The sequence below is a fragment of the Balaenoptera physalus genome, assembly GCF_965194825.1.
Source record: "Balaenoptera physalus genome assembly, chromosome: 7".
Lineage (NCBI taxonomy): Eukaryota > Metazoa > Chordata > Mammalia > Artiodactyla > Balaenopteridae > Balaenoptera > Balaenoptera physalus.
This window is the reverse complement of record NC_138886.1, coordinates 8,017,479-8,039,077: the sequence shown is the minus strand read 5'-3', so window position 1 is coordinate 8,039,077 and position 21,599 is coordinate 8,017,479. Positions and strand designations below refer to the sequence as shown.

The following is a 21,599-nucleotide window of genomic DNA, read 5'->3' as shown; positions in this document are numbered from 1 at the left end:
AGGGTTCAGAAGAAGCTGCTGGGGCCACAGACTCAAGAGAGTTCCTTTTCCATCTGTCTCCAAAGCCAGAGGCACTGCGCTGAAGCAGCAGCAGCATAAGGGCTTCAGGCTAGATACTAAGGGGGACTGCCTGACAGTGGCAATAGGCAAGACACCATAGAATGGTCCACCTGGAATGGAGCAGGGCTGTAACAAGGTGCAAAGTGATGAGCACCTGGGCGAGGAACCCAGCGCCCACCCGCATGGACGGGCTGGGGCAGTGGGTTAGAGCTGGGGAGTTTGGGGGTGGGGGGACTTTTACGCATCTGACCCTCAGGGTCAGCTCTGTAAAATGGGGATGTAATAGGGATTAAAGGGCAAGGCGTTTGTCAGTCTCCTGGCGCTGGGTCTGGCACAGAGGCCTGCGCCCCCGTGAGGCTCTTTGTCCCTCCAGCAGCGTCCCGGCTCCGGCTGCGGGGGCCCGGCTCCGGAAATTGCGGGCCGAGGCCGCGCGCGGCTCCGGAGGTGCCCCCCGCCCGGTCCCCCGGCCGTGTATTCTTAGCGTGGGTGGGGGGAGGGGGGAAGGAAGGCTTGGCGGAGGTCGGAGCCGGCGGCTGCTGCGACCTTCCGGCCCGGCGGGCGGGCGCTTTTCATGTGCCTTGCGTCACCCGGAGCCCCGCCGCCGGGCCTAGATCCCGGGGTTGGGCCGCCAGGGCGTCCGGGAATGGGAAGGGGAAAAGGGAGAGTCGAGAGCGAGGAGGAGCCGTGGCAGGATCTCGCTTTCCCGCCCTGGGAGCCGAGGGATGTGCCGCGTGGGGCCGGTCGGCTCTGCCCTCCTGGTTGGCTTCGTTAGGCTTGCAACTTCCCTCCCAGGGGCATCGGGCTGGCCAGCTCCGTCCGCCTCTGTGCTGCCCCTGCCACCAGTCCCGCAACCCCTCAACTTCTCTCTGGGCCCGTCTCCCAGGCAGCCCTGGATCTGGGCCTCTCTTCAGGTCCCCAGCTCCTCTGTCCCGCTCCTGGAACTCTGTGGTCTCTCTGAGAGTCTGTCTATTCCTCTCACAACAGGCCCGCCCTCTTTCCGTTGCCTTTTTTCTTTCTGTGTCTCTCTCCCACTTGTTATCTTTGCTCTCCCCCGGGCTCTGGCTCCCTCCCCTCTGCTTTCTCTGGCTGTAAACAACAGCTGCTCGCATCTGGGGACCACCTCCCAGGGCCTTCCATGTGGAGGGGGCAGTGCCCTGGTCCGCCCCACCTCCTCCAGCCCTGAGCTTCCTCACTGCGGGTCCCAGACAGTGGACCTCCTCTCTCCGGTGGATGTGTCTGACACTTAATATCTGAATTTTTTAAAAATAATTGTTCTCCAACTTAGGCCGTGCTAATTATAGCAAATCTGGCAAATTCAACAAAGTTTAAAGAACAAAACAGATATCTCTCCGAATCCCACTCCCCAGCCATAACTACTGTTTTGTTTGGTTTTTCACCAGGGAATTCCCCATAACTACTGTTAACGCATTGTTAGGTTTCTTTTGTTTTGTTTTGGTTTTGGTTTTGGTTTTTGGGCCACTCCATGCAGCATGCAGGATCTTAGTTCCCCGACCAGGGATCAAACCCGTGCCCCCTGCGTTGGAAGCATGGAGTCTTAACCACTGGATGGCCAGGGAAGTCCATCATTGTTAGGTTTCTTCCTGGCATTTTTCGTCTCCACTTAAATATTTTCAAATTTATGTCTTGTAACTTTTTCAAAGACAGTGACAAGGTTATTTTATGGGACTATCATCAGTTCTCCCACTGGACATATGGGAAAACTGAGGCCATGAGAGAGGATTGGAGTTGGCCAGGGTTGCACATCAACCTGATTCCCACCTCCAGGTCTGGGCTCTTTATCCCAGGTTCTGTTGCCCTTTGCGTTCTCTCTGTCAGGGCCCCATGGGATTCACCAGGCAGGGCCCTGGTGAATAATGTCAGAATGAAAAAGAGAAGCAGGGGGCCCTGGCCCACAGAGGTGGACAGCAGGAGCCTCCCACGGCCCGTGCCTGAGGCTGGGGTTGGAGGCAACACACTCACGTAGGCCAGGTGGAGTGGGATTCCTGGAGCCTGCAACTTCAGGAAGATGGTCTTGTTAGTGCTGAGGATCAGGAGCACCTCTCGGGGCAGGGTGCCGTTTTGCTTGGATGTCTGGAGAGTCAGCTCCAGCACTGACACCTCCTGGAAGGGGGGCAGGGGAGAGACACATACGTAGACCAGTCAGATTGCACAGGCTGTGCCACCAGATCAGTAGTGACGACTCATTTACTGTAAGCTTCCACTCCATTCTCCCTGCCCAGCTTGTCCACTCCTGTCTCCCAGAGCCCAGCACAGTGCCTGGCCCTCAGGAGGTACCCAGAAAATATTTACTGAACGAATGAAGGAGATGAGTCCCAGCAAATCCAAGGAGATGTTTTTTTAAGGGTAGCGGAGAGGGATAGATTAGGAGTTTGGGATTGACATGTACACACTGCTATAGTTAAAATAAAATGCCTTTCCATGAAAATAAATAAATAAATGCAATGAGCCTGAACTTTATCCAGTAGTCAGTTGAGGTTTATTACTTCCACAGAGCACCTGCTGTGTACCAGGCCTGCAAACACCTGTGTGACTTAGAGAGTACCCTGTGCCCTTTCTCTGTCCCTATGCAGCAGCGCTGAGGCATCAAACCCTCCCCAGTTCGCAGTATTCCTGTTTGCTTTACTATTTTAGAGTACTAAATACTCATATTTTGTTGAGTAATACCATTATTTTGATATTTTATAAGAAATGTCAATTTGAAATCATTTATGTCTTGAGAGGTACTGACTGCATTAAAAAATTTACTTGATCATGGTGTATGCATTTAGAATGCTTTCATAACAACGACAAAAACAATAATTAATACCTCACACTTATATAGTGCTTACTAAGTGCTTGGACTATTCTAAGTGCTTTACACATTGACTCACTTAATCCCCACGACAACCCGAAGAGGTAGGTACCATTGTTATTCTCACTTACAGATGAGGAAGTGGGGCACAAAGAGGTGAAGTCATTTGGCCATGATCACACAGCAAGTAAGTATGGAGCTAGGATCTGGACCTGGCAACCGCTATCCTGCCCCATCACGTTTTTCTATACCTCCTTATTCTCAAGAAGAAAAAGAACACAGCGATCCACAAGGCAAAGCTTCTATCGAAAGAAGAACCCCCGCTCTGCTCAAAGACTCTCTGAACCAATGGAGTATGAACCGGTGCCTCCTGAAACTGAGACAGGTGTAGGCCTCAGAAGCCCCGCCCTCACGAGGACAAAGACAAATGGAAACACTTGACTGAAACACAAACTCCAGAGGCTCTCAAAAGCTGGCAGTCTCTCCAAAGAGACAAAAAGCTGACCCTCCCCAAATCTCCTCAAACTTATCAAAAAGGAGACAGATATTTCAAGATGAAGACATCAGTGGAAAGTTTTTAGATTTAACTTCTAATTATCTCCTGGCCGTTTCCCCAACTGATGTCACAGAGCCAGAGAGTGTTTCAGCTGCTGGAAAAATCTGCCAGAAATATTTCCGTTACCTAATAATGACACCATAATCACTCTTTGTAAGTTTGCTCTTTGAAACAACAACAAAAAAGCAAATAATGTTTCATTTTCAATGTTTCATAAATAATTTTTTTCATTTTAGTGAGCTACTTAGGTTGCTTATTTTTTGAATAATCACTTTTATGCTAATTTATAGTAGAATGATGTGTCTCAAATTTATGTTTGTATAAGTTCACATTTTTGATTAATTTATGTTTTCTAATGGGTTTATAACTTTTGGATTTTGAAATATCTTGTTTTATCAATTTTTAAAAATATTATGCATTCTAAACACTTGAAGAATTAAATACTGGATTTAATATCATATTCTGGTAAAATATGAAATACCAACCTAAAGGTCAGAACTGACATTTTGTTCCAGGATTGTGATCAGTACTCGAAATTAACCGGAGTGAAGGGAGACCTACCTCGGCGGTGTCAGGAAAGGCCCGGGCACTGCTGACCTGTCTGAACCATTGAGAATGCACCCACCCCAGCTTCCTTACCTTAGTTGCCTATGTATTATTAGCTTGAACAATCGAATATGGTTGCACAACTCTGTGTATATGATAAAAACCACTCAACTGTACACTTTAAACAGGCAAATGTTTTCACGATAAAGCTATTAAAGAAACAACAATCAAATATCAGTAATTTCACGTGGTTCAGCCTAATCTGTGCCTGGTCCTGTGCTGTGAAAGTTGTGCATGCTCTCATGAAGCAGGGTCAGGTACTCTCCCATTTCACAGATGCAGCTGTCAGGGACAGGGAGGTCACATGCCAAGGTGAGTGATGAAGTCAGGCGCCCAGTGCACATCAGCCTGGTGCCAGAACAGGTGCCTGGACCCCTGGATAGCTCACCTGGACCGTGTCCTCCCTCTCAACCCTGCCGCTCCCCAGACTGCCCCACAGTTCATCCCTGTCCAGCCCCATCTGTCTGTCCTCCCACAGAGGAGTAGACCTTGAGGCCCATACATGGTGAATAGATGGGCCCCATGGTTTGGAGGTGCCACGGCTGCTGCAGACAAGGAGATCCCTCCTCTGCCCTTGGGTGGACACCCGCAGGCCGAGAGCACTGCAGGTGACAGAGCGACTGGGAGCGCAGCCCCTGAGCTGGGAGGAAAGAGCCCTGTGAACATCCATTCCTGCTGCCGCTCTGCAACTGTCCCAGTTTCTCTGTGCCTCAGTTTCCCCATCTGTGAAATGGGAGTAAGACAGGGTTGGGAACCAAAACCAGGTGGGGCTGGGGATAAAGGAAGTTAAAAAAGAGAAGTAGAGGTCAGGGTCGGGTCATGCTGAGGGTGAGGGGGTTAGGAGACTGGAGCTTGGTGACGTTTGTCATGACATCTGGCTGTACTCCCAGGGCTCACATACCAATCCCCCCACTCAGTTGTCACCAAGTCCCTCCCTGTAGAGTTGGGGGCTGGGGCCCAAAGAGGGGCAGGCAGGGGCCAGGGCCACACAGCAAGCGAGCCATGTGGAAACTCGTCTGGCTGGGCTCCCTGGGGTCTCTGAGCCCCTGGGCCGAGCCGAAGGCCAGCTGGTTACCAGAAAAACCCAGTCAGGGTTTCCACAGCAAACATTTCCATCCCATGGCCCTGACTCATCAGCGTGGCCACTCACACACCGACTTCCCTCTTCCCTCCCAGCCTGGAGCCCAAAGGCAAAGAAAGGGGCCTGCCTTGCCCCCCACCCCAAGCTCCCAGTCTTCCCAGTGTCATCCTGGGAATTCTGGGAGCCCAGCCGAGGCGGGCAGGCCAGCCAAGCCCTCTCCCCCAGCTCTGCAACCTGGGCCGGCCTGGGCCTGCCCCGGCCCCCTCCCTGAGCCAGTGGGCGGGAGACCATGTTTCTATTTTTGTGCCCGTGTCCCACAGATGCCATTGTTGGCCCAGCAGTCAGTGGCGGGAAGGGGAGATTTCGGTGAGGAGGTCCTGAGTGCTAGTAGCCACTTATAGAAAGTCGCTTCCAGCAATTCTTCTAGGAGTGGAGCCTCGGGGCTGCCTGCAGCCCCCCCACTCCGAGGGCCAGACTGGAGCCGGCCAGATTGGAGCCAGCCGTCCTCTGTCCACCCTAGCAGACTCAGACGGCACATGCAGGCAGGGTAACGGGTGAAGGGGGTCAAAGCCAGACTGACCTGAATTCAAACCTGGGCTCAGTCATTCGCTTGTGACCCTGGGTAGTTACTTCCTCTCTCTGGGCCTCGGCTTCCTGATCTGGAAAATGGGCTGAACAATATACCCACTTCATAGACTTGTGAGGATTCAGTGAGATTCTGCCTGCAAAGCGGGTTGTCCAGTGCGCAGCTAAATACATGGTAGTATTGATAGATTGGCTTTCACTGCCGCCGGTTCCGTCCCTGCCCGCTCATCCAGAGGAGTGCCATGGTTTGGGGGCTGAGGAGGTTGGCGTTAGAGCTGGGCAGCAGTTAGCTGGAATTGGGACCTACTTCAGCCACGCTGCCCTGCAGCTTCCCCTCTCTGGGCCTCAGTCTCCCCATCTGTGCGGGGAGGAGCTGGGCTCAGTGATGTTCTAGTATTGTGTGGCCCCTACATTCCATCCGGCCTCCTGGGGCTCCCAGTGTTTGGCACCTGGGAGTCATGGTCTCCAGCCAGGTGGCTACAGAGTGGACTTCCAGAACACCCAGGAGAGGCATGCTACTCTCCCCAGCTGAGGGTCCCTGGTCAGCCCATGTTCTCCCCACATCCCCAGTTCATTTGTCTGAGAGACCACCACTGGGCCCAGCCTGGGGCTTCTATGCTGTCAGAGGGGGACAGGAAAGAAGGCACAACCCTGTCATCAAGGAGCTTGGCAGAGAACAAGAGTAACACCCCCAAACAGTCAGTGACACCACTAACCTCTTGGGGATGGACAATCAGCAAATGCTTATACACACGTATATTTCCCCTTCCTTCCGTTATTCACCCACTGATCCATCCATCCATCCATCCATCCATCCAATACCTGGACTGACCCTGAACTGAACACTGGGGATACAGCACTGAGAGAGCAGACGCAATCCCTGTCCAGTCTGTCTGACCCCCAGCCCATGCCCCTCCACCAAGCTTGCCCCTAATATCTGCAAGGCCTGGGACAAGAACATATATGACAGCCCCTGGCCCCAGCCCACCTTGCTTCTCTTCACATGGACACGTGTGGAAAACCAGCCTGGATGCCCAAGCTCTGCCAGGCTCACTCCTCCCAGCCCCCTGTGCCCCCCATTGCTGAGTCCATCACTCAGTACCAGGGCTGCTGATGCCCACCTCTGCCTCCCCCAGGAGTGGCTCCAGGGCAGGGGCCAGGTCTGCTTTCTCTCTGCACCATCAATGTCCACCCTTAGTCACCTCACCCAGCCTTCAGGTCTAAGGGAGCTGACGCCAGCCATGCAGTGCCCCTTCTAGAGGAAAGGACAAGAAAGAGCCCCATCCAACCCTGGGAGGAGGCCCAGCGCATTTGGGCAGGGAATTCTGGAGTCCTGGGTTCCCAGGGTAGGGACTAGGGGAGGGATGCAGGTCCCTTCGGCAGATTCCCCACCCGGGGCAGGGGAGATGCAACTGGAAAAGGGCCAGAGAGGGGCTGCAAATTGTGGGTCCCAGGCAGAGGCCCCTTGCCCAGGTCTGAGGGTGGCACTGCCTTCTACAGCCCTTCACAGCCTCCCAGGATGGTCTGGGGGAACCCGTGGCCCCCCTGCCCTCCCTCTGCCCGAGCAGCCTTGTCTGCCCCTCTCCCCAGGAAAGAGTCAGTGCCAGAGCCCCGTGAGTTCGTGTGCCTGGGGGTGGGCAAGGCATCGTCAGTTCCCTGAGTTTGCCAAGAAGTGGGGTGAATCAGCGGCTGTCTCAGCTCTGGCTGCCTGGGGTTTGTTAGGAGGACAGCAGATCAGTGTAGTCGGCCTGACGGGAACTGCTGAGACACCAGGCCGGTTTCCTGTCTCCGCAGGTCAGGATGTGACCCTGGGCCCCCTCCCGGAATCCAGGCTCCAGCCTGCCCTTCGGGGACCCAGCAAGATAGAGCCCCTGCCCAGCGGCCCCCTCGTCTGTCTGCAAACCCTCCCAACACACACACGCACCCCCGAACCTCTCTTCCCCGAGGCTCTTGGCTGCCACAACTCATCTGCCGCCCACCCACAGGAAATCTGAGGCTTCAGAGGCCACGCGGGGATGCAGGGGAAAGCTGTTTCTCTGTGCCAGGGTTTGAAGGCGGCAGCCATAAGTTGGGAGGGATTGGGCCGGTTGCTGAGACAGTCGCCACCCACGCCACCACTGCCCGCTCGTGTTTCTTGCCTCTAGGCCTTTGCTCACACGGTGCCTTCTGCCTGGAATGCCCGTGACTCCCCTCTGGGTCTGGCTAGGCACTGGGAGGCGTTTCCCTAATGCCTCCTTCCCTCCACACCCAGTGCTCATGCCCCCGGGGCCCGCAGGCGCATGCATCCCCTTCCCCAGCTGCCGAGTCCATCACTTGGTGCCAGGGATGCCCATGCCCACCTCTGCCTCCCCTGCGAGTGGCTCAAGGGCAAGGACCAGATCTGCTTTCTCTCTGCACCATCAATGCCCAACACAGCCTGGGCACAGAGCAGGCACCTGGCGAGGACTGTTGGGCTGTAGACCCCCTTCTTGGGGGCCGCCTGGAGAGGAAGATGTCTCCCAGGGGAGCCACGGGTCTTTCGCTGTCACGGTAGTAGATCTGGTGGGATCATGGGCTCGACCCTTGGGGCCAGAAGGCCAGGAGCACCCAGCTCCGTCAGGCTAGACCTCAGCTGCCCCCTTTGCAAATGGATTCACAGTCCCTGTTTCAGCTGCCTCGTAGCAACAACCTTTGAGGATCACATTAGTTGACTGACGTGAAGATGTGCTGCACACTGTAGCGTGCTCAGCCAAATGAGGGTATTGACGGGGGAGACACGGAGCCCACAGAGGAGACGTTATAATAACAACAGGCAGAGCTACTGAACATCGAGAGTGGCTCTGGGCAGGCCCGAGCTCAGTATTTTGCCTGTGCGACCCCACTGGATTCTCACAGCCCCCTGTGAGCTAGGTATGATTATCATCTCCGTGTTTCCCAGGGAAAACCAAGGCTTGGAGAGGTGGCCCAAGGTCGTGCCACTGTAAGTGGTGGGGGGTAAGGTTCAATTCGAAGACTGTCTGGCTCCAGAGCCCATGCTCTTAACCCTGGCCTCAAGGTCACATGGCAGTGCATTCATTCATTCATTCATTCATACATTCAACAAACAGTCGTTGGTATCCTCCAGGCCCTGGGACAGCTTCTGCTACTCCGTGATTCTTTGGTGGGTCCCTTAGCCCAAGAAGTGTGTGTCTATCGGAGCGTGGGGAGAAGGAGTCCCTTCTGCATGCCAGGCACGATACGAGGTGCTGGCCAGTGACGGGTCCAGGACTGGAGCCCCCATCTCCTGAACCCCAGCTCTCTCCATCACCCCCTCAAACAAATAGGCCCAGCGGTCCTGGAGGCTGCAGCCTGACTCCTTGAGTTAAAAGCCGGACACTCCATGGACTGAGTTCTCTGGAAGAGGCAGAGTGTGACAGGGAGAGTCTGTGGTCATGAGCTCTAGGATGACATATTACAGCAGCACCCTGTCATGCTCCTAAAAACCTTCCAATGACAGTCACTGCCCACAGGATAAAGACCGAACCCCTTACTACGGCGACGGGGGCTTGTCCATCTCCCCAGCCCTGCCCCGAGGTGAACTGTAAGCTCACGACGCAGTGAATCACACGCTGGCCTCAACTAAGTCCCACTTTCCTGCCTGTGCGTTCACTCTATCCTCTGCTCTTCCCCACGGCCTCCTTCATTACATGAACTCTGGCCGTTCTTAGTGTTCCTGCTTCCTCCACGAAGCCCGGCCTAATCCCATAGCAGCTGACCTACCCCTGCCCCGCGCTCCCCAAGAAAGCACCAATCATCTGGGTCCTGGCTGTCTGTCTACACATCTGTGTCCAATAGACCTGGGTGCTTGGCCAGGAGCCTTCTCTGACACTGGCCCACTGTTGAGTGATTGGGGCTGGGGGCGTCCCAGTGCCACCCAGGCGAGGCACAGAGACCTGAACATCCGAACACACATAATGAACTTACAGAGGGCAATCTCACATTATATATCATTACCAAACTTGAAAAAAATTACAATGGCTATGGAAACCACACAACGTGTGTTTGGCGCTATCTTCGGCTTGGGGATTATCGAGACCCACAGTCCCGGTGGCAGGCAGGGTGGTGGGGAGCAGGCCCCCCCGATATTGGTGGTCTTGGCACTGTCTTATCACTGCACAAATGCAGGGCAACCTAACAGTTTCGGGGGCCACAAGTTCATCCTGAGCTGACACCACTAAATCGCTATCAGGACCTGAGGCCGCGTTGGCCAGGTGTGGTTGCCAGCCCAGGCAGGCCAGGCGCCGGCTGAACACTGAGATCCACTGGAGACCCAGGTGACGGCCTAGCTTGGAGTCTCAGGGATCTAGTGAACTCTGGCCTCGGGCATGTCGCTTCACCTCTCTCAGCCTGCCACAGGTCTCTCCTCCGAAAAGTGGGGAAACAGACCCTGACAGATGGGCCCTCAGGAGGTTTAATACACGAAAGGTGCTTAGCTCTGTTCCTGGTACTTAGCAGGCCTAGCACAGTACCTAGCACATAGTAAGTGCTCAATAAACGTGTTATTATTATCAAGAGGGACTTAGACAAACTCATGATGGACCTTCTTGGTGTGGGGAGAACGGTCTCCGAGGTGACATCACCGGCTTCCAGTCTCTGGGGGGCTGCCTGGCCGGGTCACAGATGTTCGATGAGTGACATTCCAGGGAGGGAGATTTGCGCTCAACTGAGGGAAGCACTGTCTCAAGGTCAAAGCTGCCTAGAGCAGAGCCGTGTCACTGAGAAACAGTGAGCTCCCCATCACGGAGCTACATGAATGACAGCTCGCCCGGCTCTTCTCCACTCCACTGCCGGCCAAACACAGCCCTTTCCACCAGGGTCTTGTGCAGGCATCCAGAAGATTGCCCCAGAAATGCCACCCCTTACAGGCCCTGTGAGATGAGATGCCGATGTCACACTCCTGGCAGGGGCCCTGGTGAGGACTCAGTCCACTGTCCCAGGGACAGCCACAAGGAAAGGTTCCCCTCATCTCCTCAGCCCTGGGCCATCTGCTGGGTCCCCACCTGACCCTGCCATCAGGCACTCACCTTTAGGAACTCCAAGAAGAGGATGTGGACTTCCAGGGTAGCATTGGGGCTCTGAGCCACGCAGCCCTCAGAAACCTGGCTTGTGATGTATGTCACCTGTGGGTCCACAGGCTGTAGGTCGCAGTAGACTGTTTCTGCAAGACCTGTTGGGAAAGCACAGCCAGAGAGTGGGCCGGTTAAGAGCAACGTGGTGACAATTGCTCCCACTTTCCAAATGCCTACTGGGTGCTTGGCACTGGTGAAGGGCTTTATTGCATCTTCAGAGCTACCCTGCAAGGTGGATATCATTATACCCATTCCACAGATGAAGAAACTGAACCTCAGAAATGCAAAGTCTCTTGCCTGAGGTCACAGTGCTAGTAGGTGTCGGGTTGACAGATAAAATGCAAGACACCCAGTTAAATCTGAATAAATAAAAAAATGAATATTTTTTAAAGAATAAGTATATCCCAAACTTTGCATGGGATATACTTATACTAAAAATTTTTTCACGGTTTATCCGAAATTAAAATTTAAACTGGGCATCCTAAATTTTCATTTGCTACATCTGGCAACCCTAAATGTGTGGCAGGACCCACCTGTGCCCACATCCAAGCCTCTGGGCTGGTCCACTCCAAAGGATCAGGAGACAAAAATTCCCTTCTTATGCCTCAAGGAGGCCGGGAGGAACGGGCCAAGGAGGGTTGAGAGTCTCCTGGCCCCGATGGACAGAGTGAGCCCAGGTTCAGAGGGCAGCTGCCGGAGTAGGCTGCAGAGCCTGCTGCCCGGAAGCGCAGGTCCTGAGGGAAGGGAATGGAATTTCACCCTGACCCAGCAGAGGAGGAAGAGGAAATGAGGCCCCTACACCTCGTCCTGAGGAATGTGCCGGGGAAGGGGGGGCTCCGGAGGAGAGAAGGAGGACAGAGAAGGGGAGACTGTTTGGAAGTTTGTGTCTCCATCTTGTCGCGCTCACTTCCTGTTTTCTTGGAGATCAAAGATGGGCGCGGAGGGCCTGGCCGCACGTCCAGCCGACGCCAGCTCAGAGGAGGGGGGAGGGAGGCTTCTTCTGAATCCCGGGCCATTGGGCTGTCTTTGGCCTAACCCGGCCTCCTTCCACCGCCTCGTTGGCTCAGGACCCCCAGGGGTCAGAGAAGGACGGCAGACGGCCACCCCAGCCATAGCCACACCACCCGCCGGCAACACCTTGGGAAGGATAAATCCGGGACAAGGACACTTGGCTTATAAGTCCTCACCCTGGCCCCGTCCTATGTGCCAGGGACGCCAGAGTGCCTGCATTATAGGGCATTTTCATTAAAAGCAAGGTCTCCATATACAAATCAATTTTCACGGCAAAGTAAAGGAGCTGTTACAGTGGAGAATTACTGGACTGAATGTCAATATTATGACATAGTATGAGTGTGTTTCATGTTTGGTAATGGCAATCATTGTTGCTTTTGTTGTGGTCATCCATGTACAATGCTTGGTGTCAGTCTATTTATCTCTTGTAAAAATAAAATACAGTGTGTGTGTGTGAAAAAAAATAAATAAATAAAAATAAAAATAAAAAAAAAAAAAAAAGCAAGGTCCCCGGAGCCAGGCCGACCTGGGTTTGAATCTCAGGCCCAACACTTACTAACTGATGCTGCTTTGGCGAACTATTTCACTTTGGGCTTTGGTTTCCTCGTCAGTAAAAGGACAGTAAGAAGAGAACCCACACAGCCCACAGAGGTGAGATAGGGTGTATGGCAGTTCTTTTTATCACAGTTCTTTGATTGGCTTCAGCCACGGGAGAAGAAGTGACTGTCCTGGGGGGTGGTGATGTGGTGGGAAAGGGTGGCCTGCAGGTGAGGGGCCTCTGTGAGGGAGGTCACTGATGTCTCAGGCTCAGGTAGACTCAGGGCTGGCTCCATCTGCTGCTGATTCCCCCCACCCCCTTGGGATCCACCAAGCCCCTCACGCTCTCCCTGTCCCTGATAGTGAAGACAGACTTCTTGGCTGTTACTTAGTCCTCCTGTACAGATGGGGAGACCGAGGCCCGGAGACATGCGATGTGCCAGATTCACAGCACACGTGGCTGACCGGGCCGGGCTCGGACCTACCTCTCCCCACGCGACCCAGGGTCTGGCTTGCAGATTAGTGCAGCGCTTTCCTCCTTCCTTTCGGACTTTCCCTGCCCCCTCCCCAGACTTCCAGGAACCCCAGTTCCTCCCGGGGGCCGCCTGGGGCCACCTCCTCCATGCCGTCAGCGCCTCAGCCAGCGGGAGAGGCCACAGGCCTAGCCATTATGTAATGATCAGATAACAGGCCAGGCTGGGAGATCAGATAAGAGGTCCATTTATTTTGGGGCCTTTTCGAGTCCTGGCCGCCCCCACTCCGCAGACGAGAATGGGGAGACAGGAGGGAGTGTGACGCCCAGGGCCTGTCTCCCGGAGCCAGAGGCGGGCCCAGACAGAGCTGAAAACAATCCCCTGGCACCAAGGGAAACTCTGGGGCTCCTGGGACCTGGGTTGGAGGAGGCGCCGCTGGGGCCCTGGGTGACCGGGTGAGTGAGAGACCTACCAACTGGGGAGCCACCTCTCCACCTCTGTCACCTTCCTATCCTCCCCCACCCACAAGCACAGAGCCACCTTGGGGGCTTTCCAAATGGCCACCCCCAGCACCTTGGGTGGCCGAGAGGATGATGGTCAAGCAAAGCCAGCTCTGGAGCTGGATGGTCTGAGTGAAATCCCAGCTCTGCCTCTTAAAAAAGCTGGTCACCTTGGGGCTTCCCTGGTGGCACAGTGGTTAAGAATCCGCCTGCCAATGCAGGGGACACGGGTTCGAGCCCTGGTCCCGGAAGATCCCACAGGCTGTGGAGCAACTAAGCCCGTGCACCACAACTGCTGAGCCTGCGTTCTAGAGCCCGCGAGCCACAACTACTGAAGCCCACGCGCCTAGAGCCCGTGCTCCACAACAAGAGAAATCACCACAATGAGAAGCCCTTGCACCACAACGGAGAGTAGCCCCCGCTCGCTGCAACTAGGAAAAAGCCCATGCGCGGCAACGAAGACCCAACGCAGCCAAAAATAAATAAATAATCAAAAAAAAAAAAAAAAAAAGCTGGTCACCTTGAGCAAAAGCCTAACTTCTCTGAGCCTCAGTTTCCCCATTTGCAAAACAGCTTCCATCATGCTTACTGGGCTCCAGGTACTGATTTGTGGCTTTATGTGGGTTCATTCATTTGATGCTCATAGCAGCCCTACAAGGTAGGTGCAGTTCTTATAACCATTTGACACAAGGGGGAACTGAAGATTAGGGAGGTGCAAGAATTTGCCTGAGGGCACGCAGCTGTTAAGTGGCAGGGCCCCATTGGAACCCAGACAATCCAGCTTTAGCGCCCAGCACCCACTTTGCAGGCTATGTATCAGCTGCATGAGGTAACCCATGTACAGAGCCTGGTACCCAGTAAGTGTTCTGGACACAGTAGCTGTGATTATTTCACGAAAGCAGGGCCAATCCTCTTTGACAAGGATCTTTTCTGCTTTTCCTCTTCTTCAGTTACCCAGCCACCCTTTGCTCCTTTCAGGGATCAATCGTGGCCTCAGAGATTTCCCTGTGTCCAGCCCAACCACTGCCCCTGGGCCTGGCCACCAGTGAGGCCTCAACACTCCTTTCCCTAGTCTGTCTCCGGCTGCCCGATGTCTGCGGGCTAAGGCCATACTCCATAACCTGGAGTGGAGTTAAAAAGTGCAGGGATCTGATAGATGCTGAAGGTTCAGATCCTGATTCTGCTACTTGCCAGCTTCCTTTCCATGCCTCAGTGCTATTATCTGTAAAATGGGGATGGTGATAATCAAAATACCTTCCTCAACGAATTGGTGAGAATATTGGTAAATTGACACACGCACAGGGCCAAGCAGGGTCCTGATGTGTGAGGAGCTGGCAACCGCCGTCATGGTTATTTATGTCCAGCAGTGGGGAGAAGTGAACTTTTCCTTCAAACACACCTTGATCCTTGCCCTTGCCATGCCCTTTCCCAGACTTATAGTCTTCCTTTATTTGACCACTTCTCTTCAATTTCTATTCATCCTTTAAAACCCTGTTGTGAAAATCTTCTCATCAGAACCCATCCAGGGACTTCCGTGGTGGTCCAGCGGTTAAGACTTCACCTTCCAATGCAGGTGGTGTGCATTCGATCCCTGGTCGGGGAGCTAAGATCCCACATGCCTCGTGGCCAAAAAACCAAAACGTAAAACAGATGCAATATTGTAACAAATTCAATAAAGACTTTAAAAAAGGTCCACATCAAAAAAATCTTAAAAAAAAAAGAACCCATCCAGTTGTGCTCTAGGTGGGAGGGCCACTGCAGGTGTAGGAAAGAAACCTAATGCGTGGGGTGAGAGGAGCTGGCAACAGAGAGAGCCTCAACGTCTTCCCTAAGGCACTGCGGTGTATGGTTAGGTCCAGGGCCCGAGCCCCAGCTGCTCATTTCTGAGCTGTGTTACTCAGGCAAATTCCTCCACCTGTCAGTGCCCCAGTCTCCTCAGCTTTAAAATGGGGGTAACAGGAGTGTCAGTTTCATTGGGCTGTTGTGAAGGTTAAGTCTGATGGTACACAAAACAAGCCTAGAGCAGTGTCTGGCATTCACCCCCACCCCGTCACAGGTATTGAAGTCAGCTCAGCCTTGGATGAGGGTCGTGTTCAGCCTCCAGGGCTGAGGCCCCAAAGCTGGAGCTAGAAGGGGGAGGTTGCTCCGGAGCCAGGGCAATCAGCGCTCCAAGCCTTCCACACCCACCCAGGCCACCAAAGATGCAGAGAAAAGAACCTGGGTTGCAGAAAAGAAGCCTGGACCTGTCACTTGTCCCGAGGCTTGATTTCTTCGTCTGTAACCTGGGTATAGAGACAAAGGGCTGCCTGATGCACTGGGGACACAGAAGAGGTGGTCCCTCCCTCTTGCCCAGATCCCTCGTCAGGTCCTCAAGCAAATAAATAGACCAGGCCTGTCCTCAGAGGGCCCATCACTGACCCATCTGTGCGCATGAGAGAGACAGCAATTCTTTCTCTCCCTCTGGGTCTTAGTGTCACCGTCTGTCTGGCTGAAGTGAGAACCTTAATGGTCATGCCCCCACCGTCCCCAGGGATCCACTGTCTCCTGGTTCACACGGCTCCTGCTTCAACCTCCCTTTCCTCCGGACAAATGGGAAGCTGCCCCAATGCAGGCTCTAAGAGAGGGATATCTGTGTCCTGCATCCCTAGCAGGACATGTCCTGCCCCCCTCTCCAGGGAGTCCCAGACCCTCACACATGTGGCCAGCAGTACAGGGGACTCCAAGTCTCACCTCTACCCCATCCTCCAGCGAACGCTCATCCACACTTAGGAGACACTCTTTGATCCCAGCCACCCAACATGGGCCACGATCCCCTGCACCTCCACTTCTGGGACTCTATCCAAGTGAAATACTCCAAAATACAGGAAAAGATGCATGTACCAAAAACGTGCATGGAAGTGATATTTATAACTGGCCCAAAAGGGGAAACCACCTAAGTATTCAACAATAAAGAATTCATTAGGCAAACGATGAGATGGCACGTTTGAGGCAGAGACTATTCTAGAACCACAATGGGATGGTTATGGAGTCCACGTGACAACACAGAAAACTTCTGGGACATAAGAAGGGTACACAAGATTTCCAAATTTGATCCACCTGCATTAAAATTACCTTAAAAAGCTAGACAAAAACTAGTAAGCAATCCACCAGCATGCTCACAGTACCCATACTAATAAAGGAGCCGGGGAGGTCATTTTTTCCCCTCTTTTCTGTTTCCTTTGAGGAGTGGACTAAAGCGAATATATGGCTAAATCGCTTTTTAAAAATCTCTACATATTTGTTCTTAAAAAAATTCATGTAAATCAACTATACTTCAATTAAAAAAAAAAATTCCAACATGACAAAAATGTGTGTCTTAGAAAATGAAAATCCTCTAGAGGAACCCAGTGCTAAAGAAGAGTGACATGGGGATTTTCTTTGTGCATATTGTGTGTTATTACTATTTTATTCTTACAGAAATGGAGTCATTGATGTTTGGACACCTGACAGTGTGTCCCAGACATACGTCCACAGCAATGTAGATCTGTAGCTAGCTTTTTCTCGGTAACGGCTGTGTAGGGTTCCACTGCATAGTCAGCCACTTCATAGGGCCCAGGCTGGCAGACACTGGGTGGTTTCCAGTCGTGCGGTTTTTGTTACAGGTACCTACGGACCACACATCTTTACAGAGTTGGTCAAGTAACTCCACGGGGTTGACTTCTCAAGGTAAGTCTGTTACACGAGTTATGGTTTTGAAAGATTCTGCCAAGCTGTGTTCCCAGAAGGCTGGACTCGTTTGGGACATGTTTTCATCCCATTTTGACCCCCCCCAGCTTGAACGAGGATGCCTGGGTCACTAGCACTCCCACCCCCTCCCCTGGCGTGGAGATCTGGCTTCCGCACCCTGGCCCTGGTCCCCATCTGCCCTCCATGGGCCTCAGTTTCCCAGACTGAAGATGAGCTGGGCTGGATGCTTTGGCATGCCCTTGAGCCCTATGATCACTGCGTGCTAGTACCTGCTCGCAGAAGCAGATTGATACATTTTCAGGAGTTTTTCCAGCTGGTTCTTAAACACAGCCATTATTAAAAATTAAATTTTATAAGCTTACAATTAAATAAATTATATATATTTAAAAGTTAATAAATATCAAAACTCATTACTCCCTAATTATTTTATTCCCTTTTGTATTATCTGTGCTCTTGAGGTTATCTACGTCTGTAATATCTGTGTGGTGGAAATAGTAGATAAAGGTTTATTACTGTGCACCCGCCCCAACTCTGAGTCTGCTGAGTTGATAGCTTGAAATCAGCCCTGTGGGAACATTTCCACCGTGGATATTGACAAACGTTACCCCACCCCACCCCCCACTCGGCTGTTCATTATTCGCCAGCACACCAGTGCCCTCGATCCTATAAAACCAGGCCCTAAAGAGCTTTGAGGATCTTTCTCTGATGACCTAGAGGAAGAGAGTGTTATCAAGCTAGAATGTGGGGGGAGGTGGGAGAAAGGCAGGGTGGCCTGGGGGCCTATCGTGGAGCTCAGGTAGGGCTTCTGTCTGAGCTGTGTGAACTTAGCGGGTCACAGCCTCCACTTCCCCTCCTGTAAAATGGGGCAATAAAGGGCGCAGTCTTGCAGGGTGACTAGGAGCTGTATCAAGAGGGGTGGCCGTATCACCCGTGGTCAGGAGCAAGCGCTCAAGGGAGGCCCAGGCCTGGGGCAAATCCCTGCTGGGTCACTTAATGTCTGAGACTCATTCCTGTCTATCAGTGAGGCAGTGGTAAGAGCTTTAGACATCAAGGGTTAGGGACTTTCAAATGCTGCGGGTTAGGGTAGGGTGGGGAGGGGGTGGCCGCTGTTCCCATGCTCACCCCCCACCCCCGATCCTTTAAGGAGGTCCTGGATGTGCCGGAGGTGAAGGGGTGTCCACAGGGCTGTCCTGGGGCTTTAGGCGGATGAGGGGCAGGGCACAGCGAGGCCCACAGAGAGTGGGACGAGGGGCTGGGAGTCCCTGGCTCCTCACTGCCCCTCATCTGCTCATTTCAGAAGACAGCAGAGGCCAAGACCACCTGGAGAAGCCCCCAGGCTGCGGAGCCTCCGCAGGACACCTAGTCTGGGCCCGTGCCCGCATCTTGTACTCTTTTTGAGGAGTAGAGAATTGGGTAGAAGCAGAGAGAGCGCCGCGTCCGAAGGGTTCCGGGAGCCGTTCACAGATCCCGGGGTAGGTGAGGGTAGAGGAATTTAAAACTAATCCTAAAACAACAACAACACAGAAACAACCAGCCTGCCTCTCTCTACAAGCATTGCCTCACCACCGACTTTCCCAACAGCCCCGAGGGGAGTTCTCCTACCATCCCCACTCGGCTCAGAGGCCGAGATCACACTGCGAGGAAATAATGACATGAGATTTGAACCCAGAGCCCACGATCTGACTGTGAGGCCGCACACCCTCCCATCCCACACGTTCCTCAGATGAGAAACTTAAGGCCCAGAGAGGGCAGGAGAGTCTCCAGGGGCTGCACAGCACTCTGGGACCTGGGCTTCTTGGGGAGAAACTGGACGTAGCTGGGAGGACAGAAGCCAGAGTAGCCAGAGTTAAGGTAAATAACTCATCCCTGTTTGCCTGAGACTTTTAGGGCTGAAAGATCTTCGTCCTGCCAAACCGGGATGGTTGGTCACCCCGTGGCATCTGTCTTGGGCTGTCCAAACATCCCAGGACAGCTCCACTGGACATGAGCTCGGGACATACGGAGGAGGCCCGGAACACTTGGGGCCTGGTCTGTGCCCTGGGGGCCGAGTCTCCCCACCCTGGGTCCCTGGACACCTACTTGTGGGACCGAGGCTGCAGACAGCCAGCAGCAGGGCGACGGCCTGGGGGAACGTGCCGCGGTCCATGCTGTCCACCCGGGGATCTGTGCGCTGGGCCTTAGCCGGTGTCCAGGGGCAGGGCTGCAGGCGGGCGCCGGGGCCGGCGTGGGCTCTCGCGGGGACCCAAGGGGAGCAGGCAGCTGGAGCGACGGCGTCCCTTCTCCAGCCTTCTGAGGTGGCGGCCGAGGGGTCAGGAGAAGTGGGCACGGGGGCGCGGGGCCAGGCCGGGGGTCGTTGACCAAGGGCTGAGCGGGAAGGGGCTGCGGGGCTCCTGTGGACGGCGGCGGCAGTCACGGCCTGTGGATGCGGATGGAGGCTGGGGTCTGAGCGTCAGCAGTGCGGAGCTCCCGGCTCATCTAGCCTGGCTCCGGGAGGCAGGAAATGCGCTTCCTTAGACAAGGGGCCGGGCCAGGCGGCCTGCCAGGCGGGGAGAGGAAGTGCCACGGGCTTTGTCGCTGGGTGGGGGGCCCTGGGGCGTGTGGGAGGCAGTGGGGTGGGAGGACCCAGGCTCCAGGCTCGTCTCCCCACACACCCCACCCTCCCATCCCACCCTCTCCAGCGCTGGCTGGTGGGGTGCATCTGGCAGCCCCCAGGGGGCAGATGAAAAGAGTCACCCCAACAGCCCACCAAGGGGAACTTTCAGGGGCCAGGCCTGGCCAAGGTGCTTCATGTGGAACTCGGCTCCATGTACTCACTGTTCCCATTTTGCAGATGAGCAGACAGAGGCCTGCTGAGATGAGATTATTGGCCCAAGAAGATGGTGGAGCTGGAATTTGAACAGGTCTCATCAGGCACCAAAGGTGGCTTACATAAGTGTGACACCCGGCTGGCGTTCCCTTGTTTTGTAAACAGGGAACCTGAGGCCCAGGATAAGGGAGGAACACTCCAAAAGTGGCACAGCGTGGCAGCTGGGGCTGAGGTCTCAGGGCCCAGAGAGGACAGGGGACAGGCAGAGGGCCACTTTCTGTCTGTCCCCTCCATGGTTGGAAAATCCTTCAGGGACAAATGACAGCCCTAAATGAAAGCATGTGTGTATGGGGAGGGGTGGGACACACTTTAATGGCTTTTTTTTTTTTTTGTCTGTGTTGGGTCTTTATTGTGGTGCGTGGGCTTCTCATTGCGGTGGCTTCTCCTGTTGTGGAGCACGGGCTCTACGAGCGCAGCTTCAGTAGTTGTGGCACACAGGCTCAGTAGTTGTGGCTCACGGGCTCTAGAGCTCAGGATCAGTAGTTGTGGTGCACGGGCTTAGTTGCTCCACAGCATGTGGGATCTTCCCGGACCAGGGCTTGAACCCGTGTCCCCTGCATTTGGCAGGCGGATTCTTAAACACCGCGCCACCAGGGAAGTCCCTTTAATGGCGTTTCTGACGTTCAGGACCCTGCCGTACTTGCTCTGAGCTGTGAGATCTCGAGCCAGTGCCCTCCACCCTCAGTCATCCTGTTTGTAAAGTGGGCACGATGATGCCTTCCTCACCAGGCTGTTGTGAGGTTTCCACGGGTCGGGGCACTGCAGCGCAGAGCCCTGGGCCTGGCACTCAGGAAGCGCTCACCTGAGCTCAGTGCTCCCTGAGCCTGGGAGACAATCCCAGAACTGTCCCTTGTTCGTTCTGCAAACAGTAAGAGCCAACTACATGCTTATCATGGTGCTGGTCACGAGTAGCACTTTAGGGTCAGGCCCAAGGAAGCTCAGAGGAGGAAGCTTGAGCTGCCTGGAGGAGGTGGCATTTAGGCCTGGCCTGTGGAGGTCTGGGCAAGTTGGGGGTGGGGAGAGAAAAAGGGGTGAGGAGGGCATGTTGGGCTGGGGACCAGCCTGAGCAAAGGCATAGAGGCAAGAAGTGGCCTGACCACCATGGGACAAGCAGGGGTGTGGTGGTGACGGGAAGCCTGGAGGCGCAGACTCTGGCCCTGCTCTGGGAGGGGGACCTTGAATGCCAGGCCTTTCTCCTGAAGGCCATGGGGAGTCATGAAGGGTTCTGGAGCAGACGGTGCCGGCAGAGCAGGCTTTGAGAAGACAAATCATGGTGTGTGCTGGCGGGACCCACAGCGGGGATGGAGCCAGGGCTTATTCTCTTTATACTGTCCTGGTCACAGATGGAGAAATTGAAGCCCAGGGAAGGAGGAGAAGGTGGGAGCGATGGCTGCCTCTGAAGGGAGCAGAGGGCAGAGCCGGAGTGTGTGTGTGTCTGCAGGAGCTGACCCCTGGGTGAAGGGCGGGTGTGGCTCCTTGGGTGGGGAACGGGGTTGGGTTGGCGGGGGGAAGGTTCGCTTGCCCAGCCCTGCGGCTGGCTGCGTGGCCAATTCCCGGCCAGGCCTGAGTGTGGGCTCACAGGAGACCCATCTCGGGCCAGCAGGCCAGGAAGGCCGTGACAGGGAGGACGGGGCCACCCCAAAGCGGCAGCCCGAGAGTGGCAGCTCCTCTGTCTTTTCCTGCAGCCACGGAGATGGGG

General features: G+C 54.4%; 1 protein-coding gene across 1 annotated transcript in view; it reads right to left on the bottom strand.

Moving 5' to 3' along the window:
• Nucleotides 1–19,536, bottom strand: part of ENG (endoglin) — a 29,848-nt gene extending 10,312 nt beyond the window's left edge. Inside the window, exons 1-3 of the mRNA XM_082470209.1 lie at nucleotides 19,114–19,536; nucleotides 10,743–10,885; nucleotides 2,041–2,181 (exon numbers count right to left, since the gene is read on the bottom strand). Coding sequence (XP_082326335.1) covers nucleotides 2,041–2,181; nucleotides 10,743–10,885; nucleotides 19,114–19,180 — 351 coding nt within the window. The 5' untranslated portion in view covers nucleotides 19,181–19,536. The remainder of the gene's footprint in view (nucleotides 1–2,040; nucleotides 2,182–10,742; nucleotides 10,886–19,113) is intronic.
• Nucleotides 19,537–21,599: the final 2,063 nt, after the last annotated feature.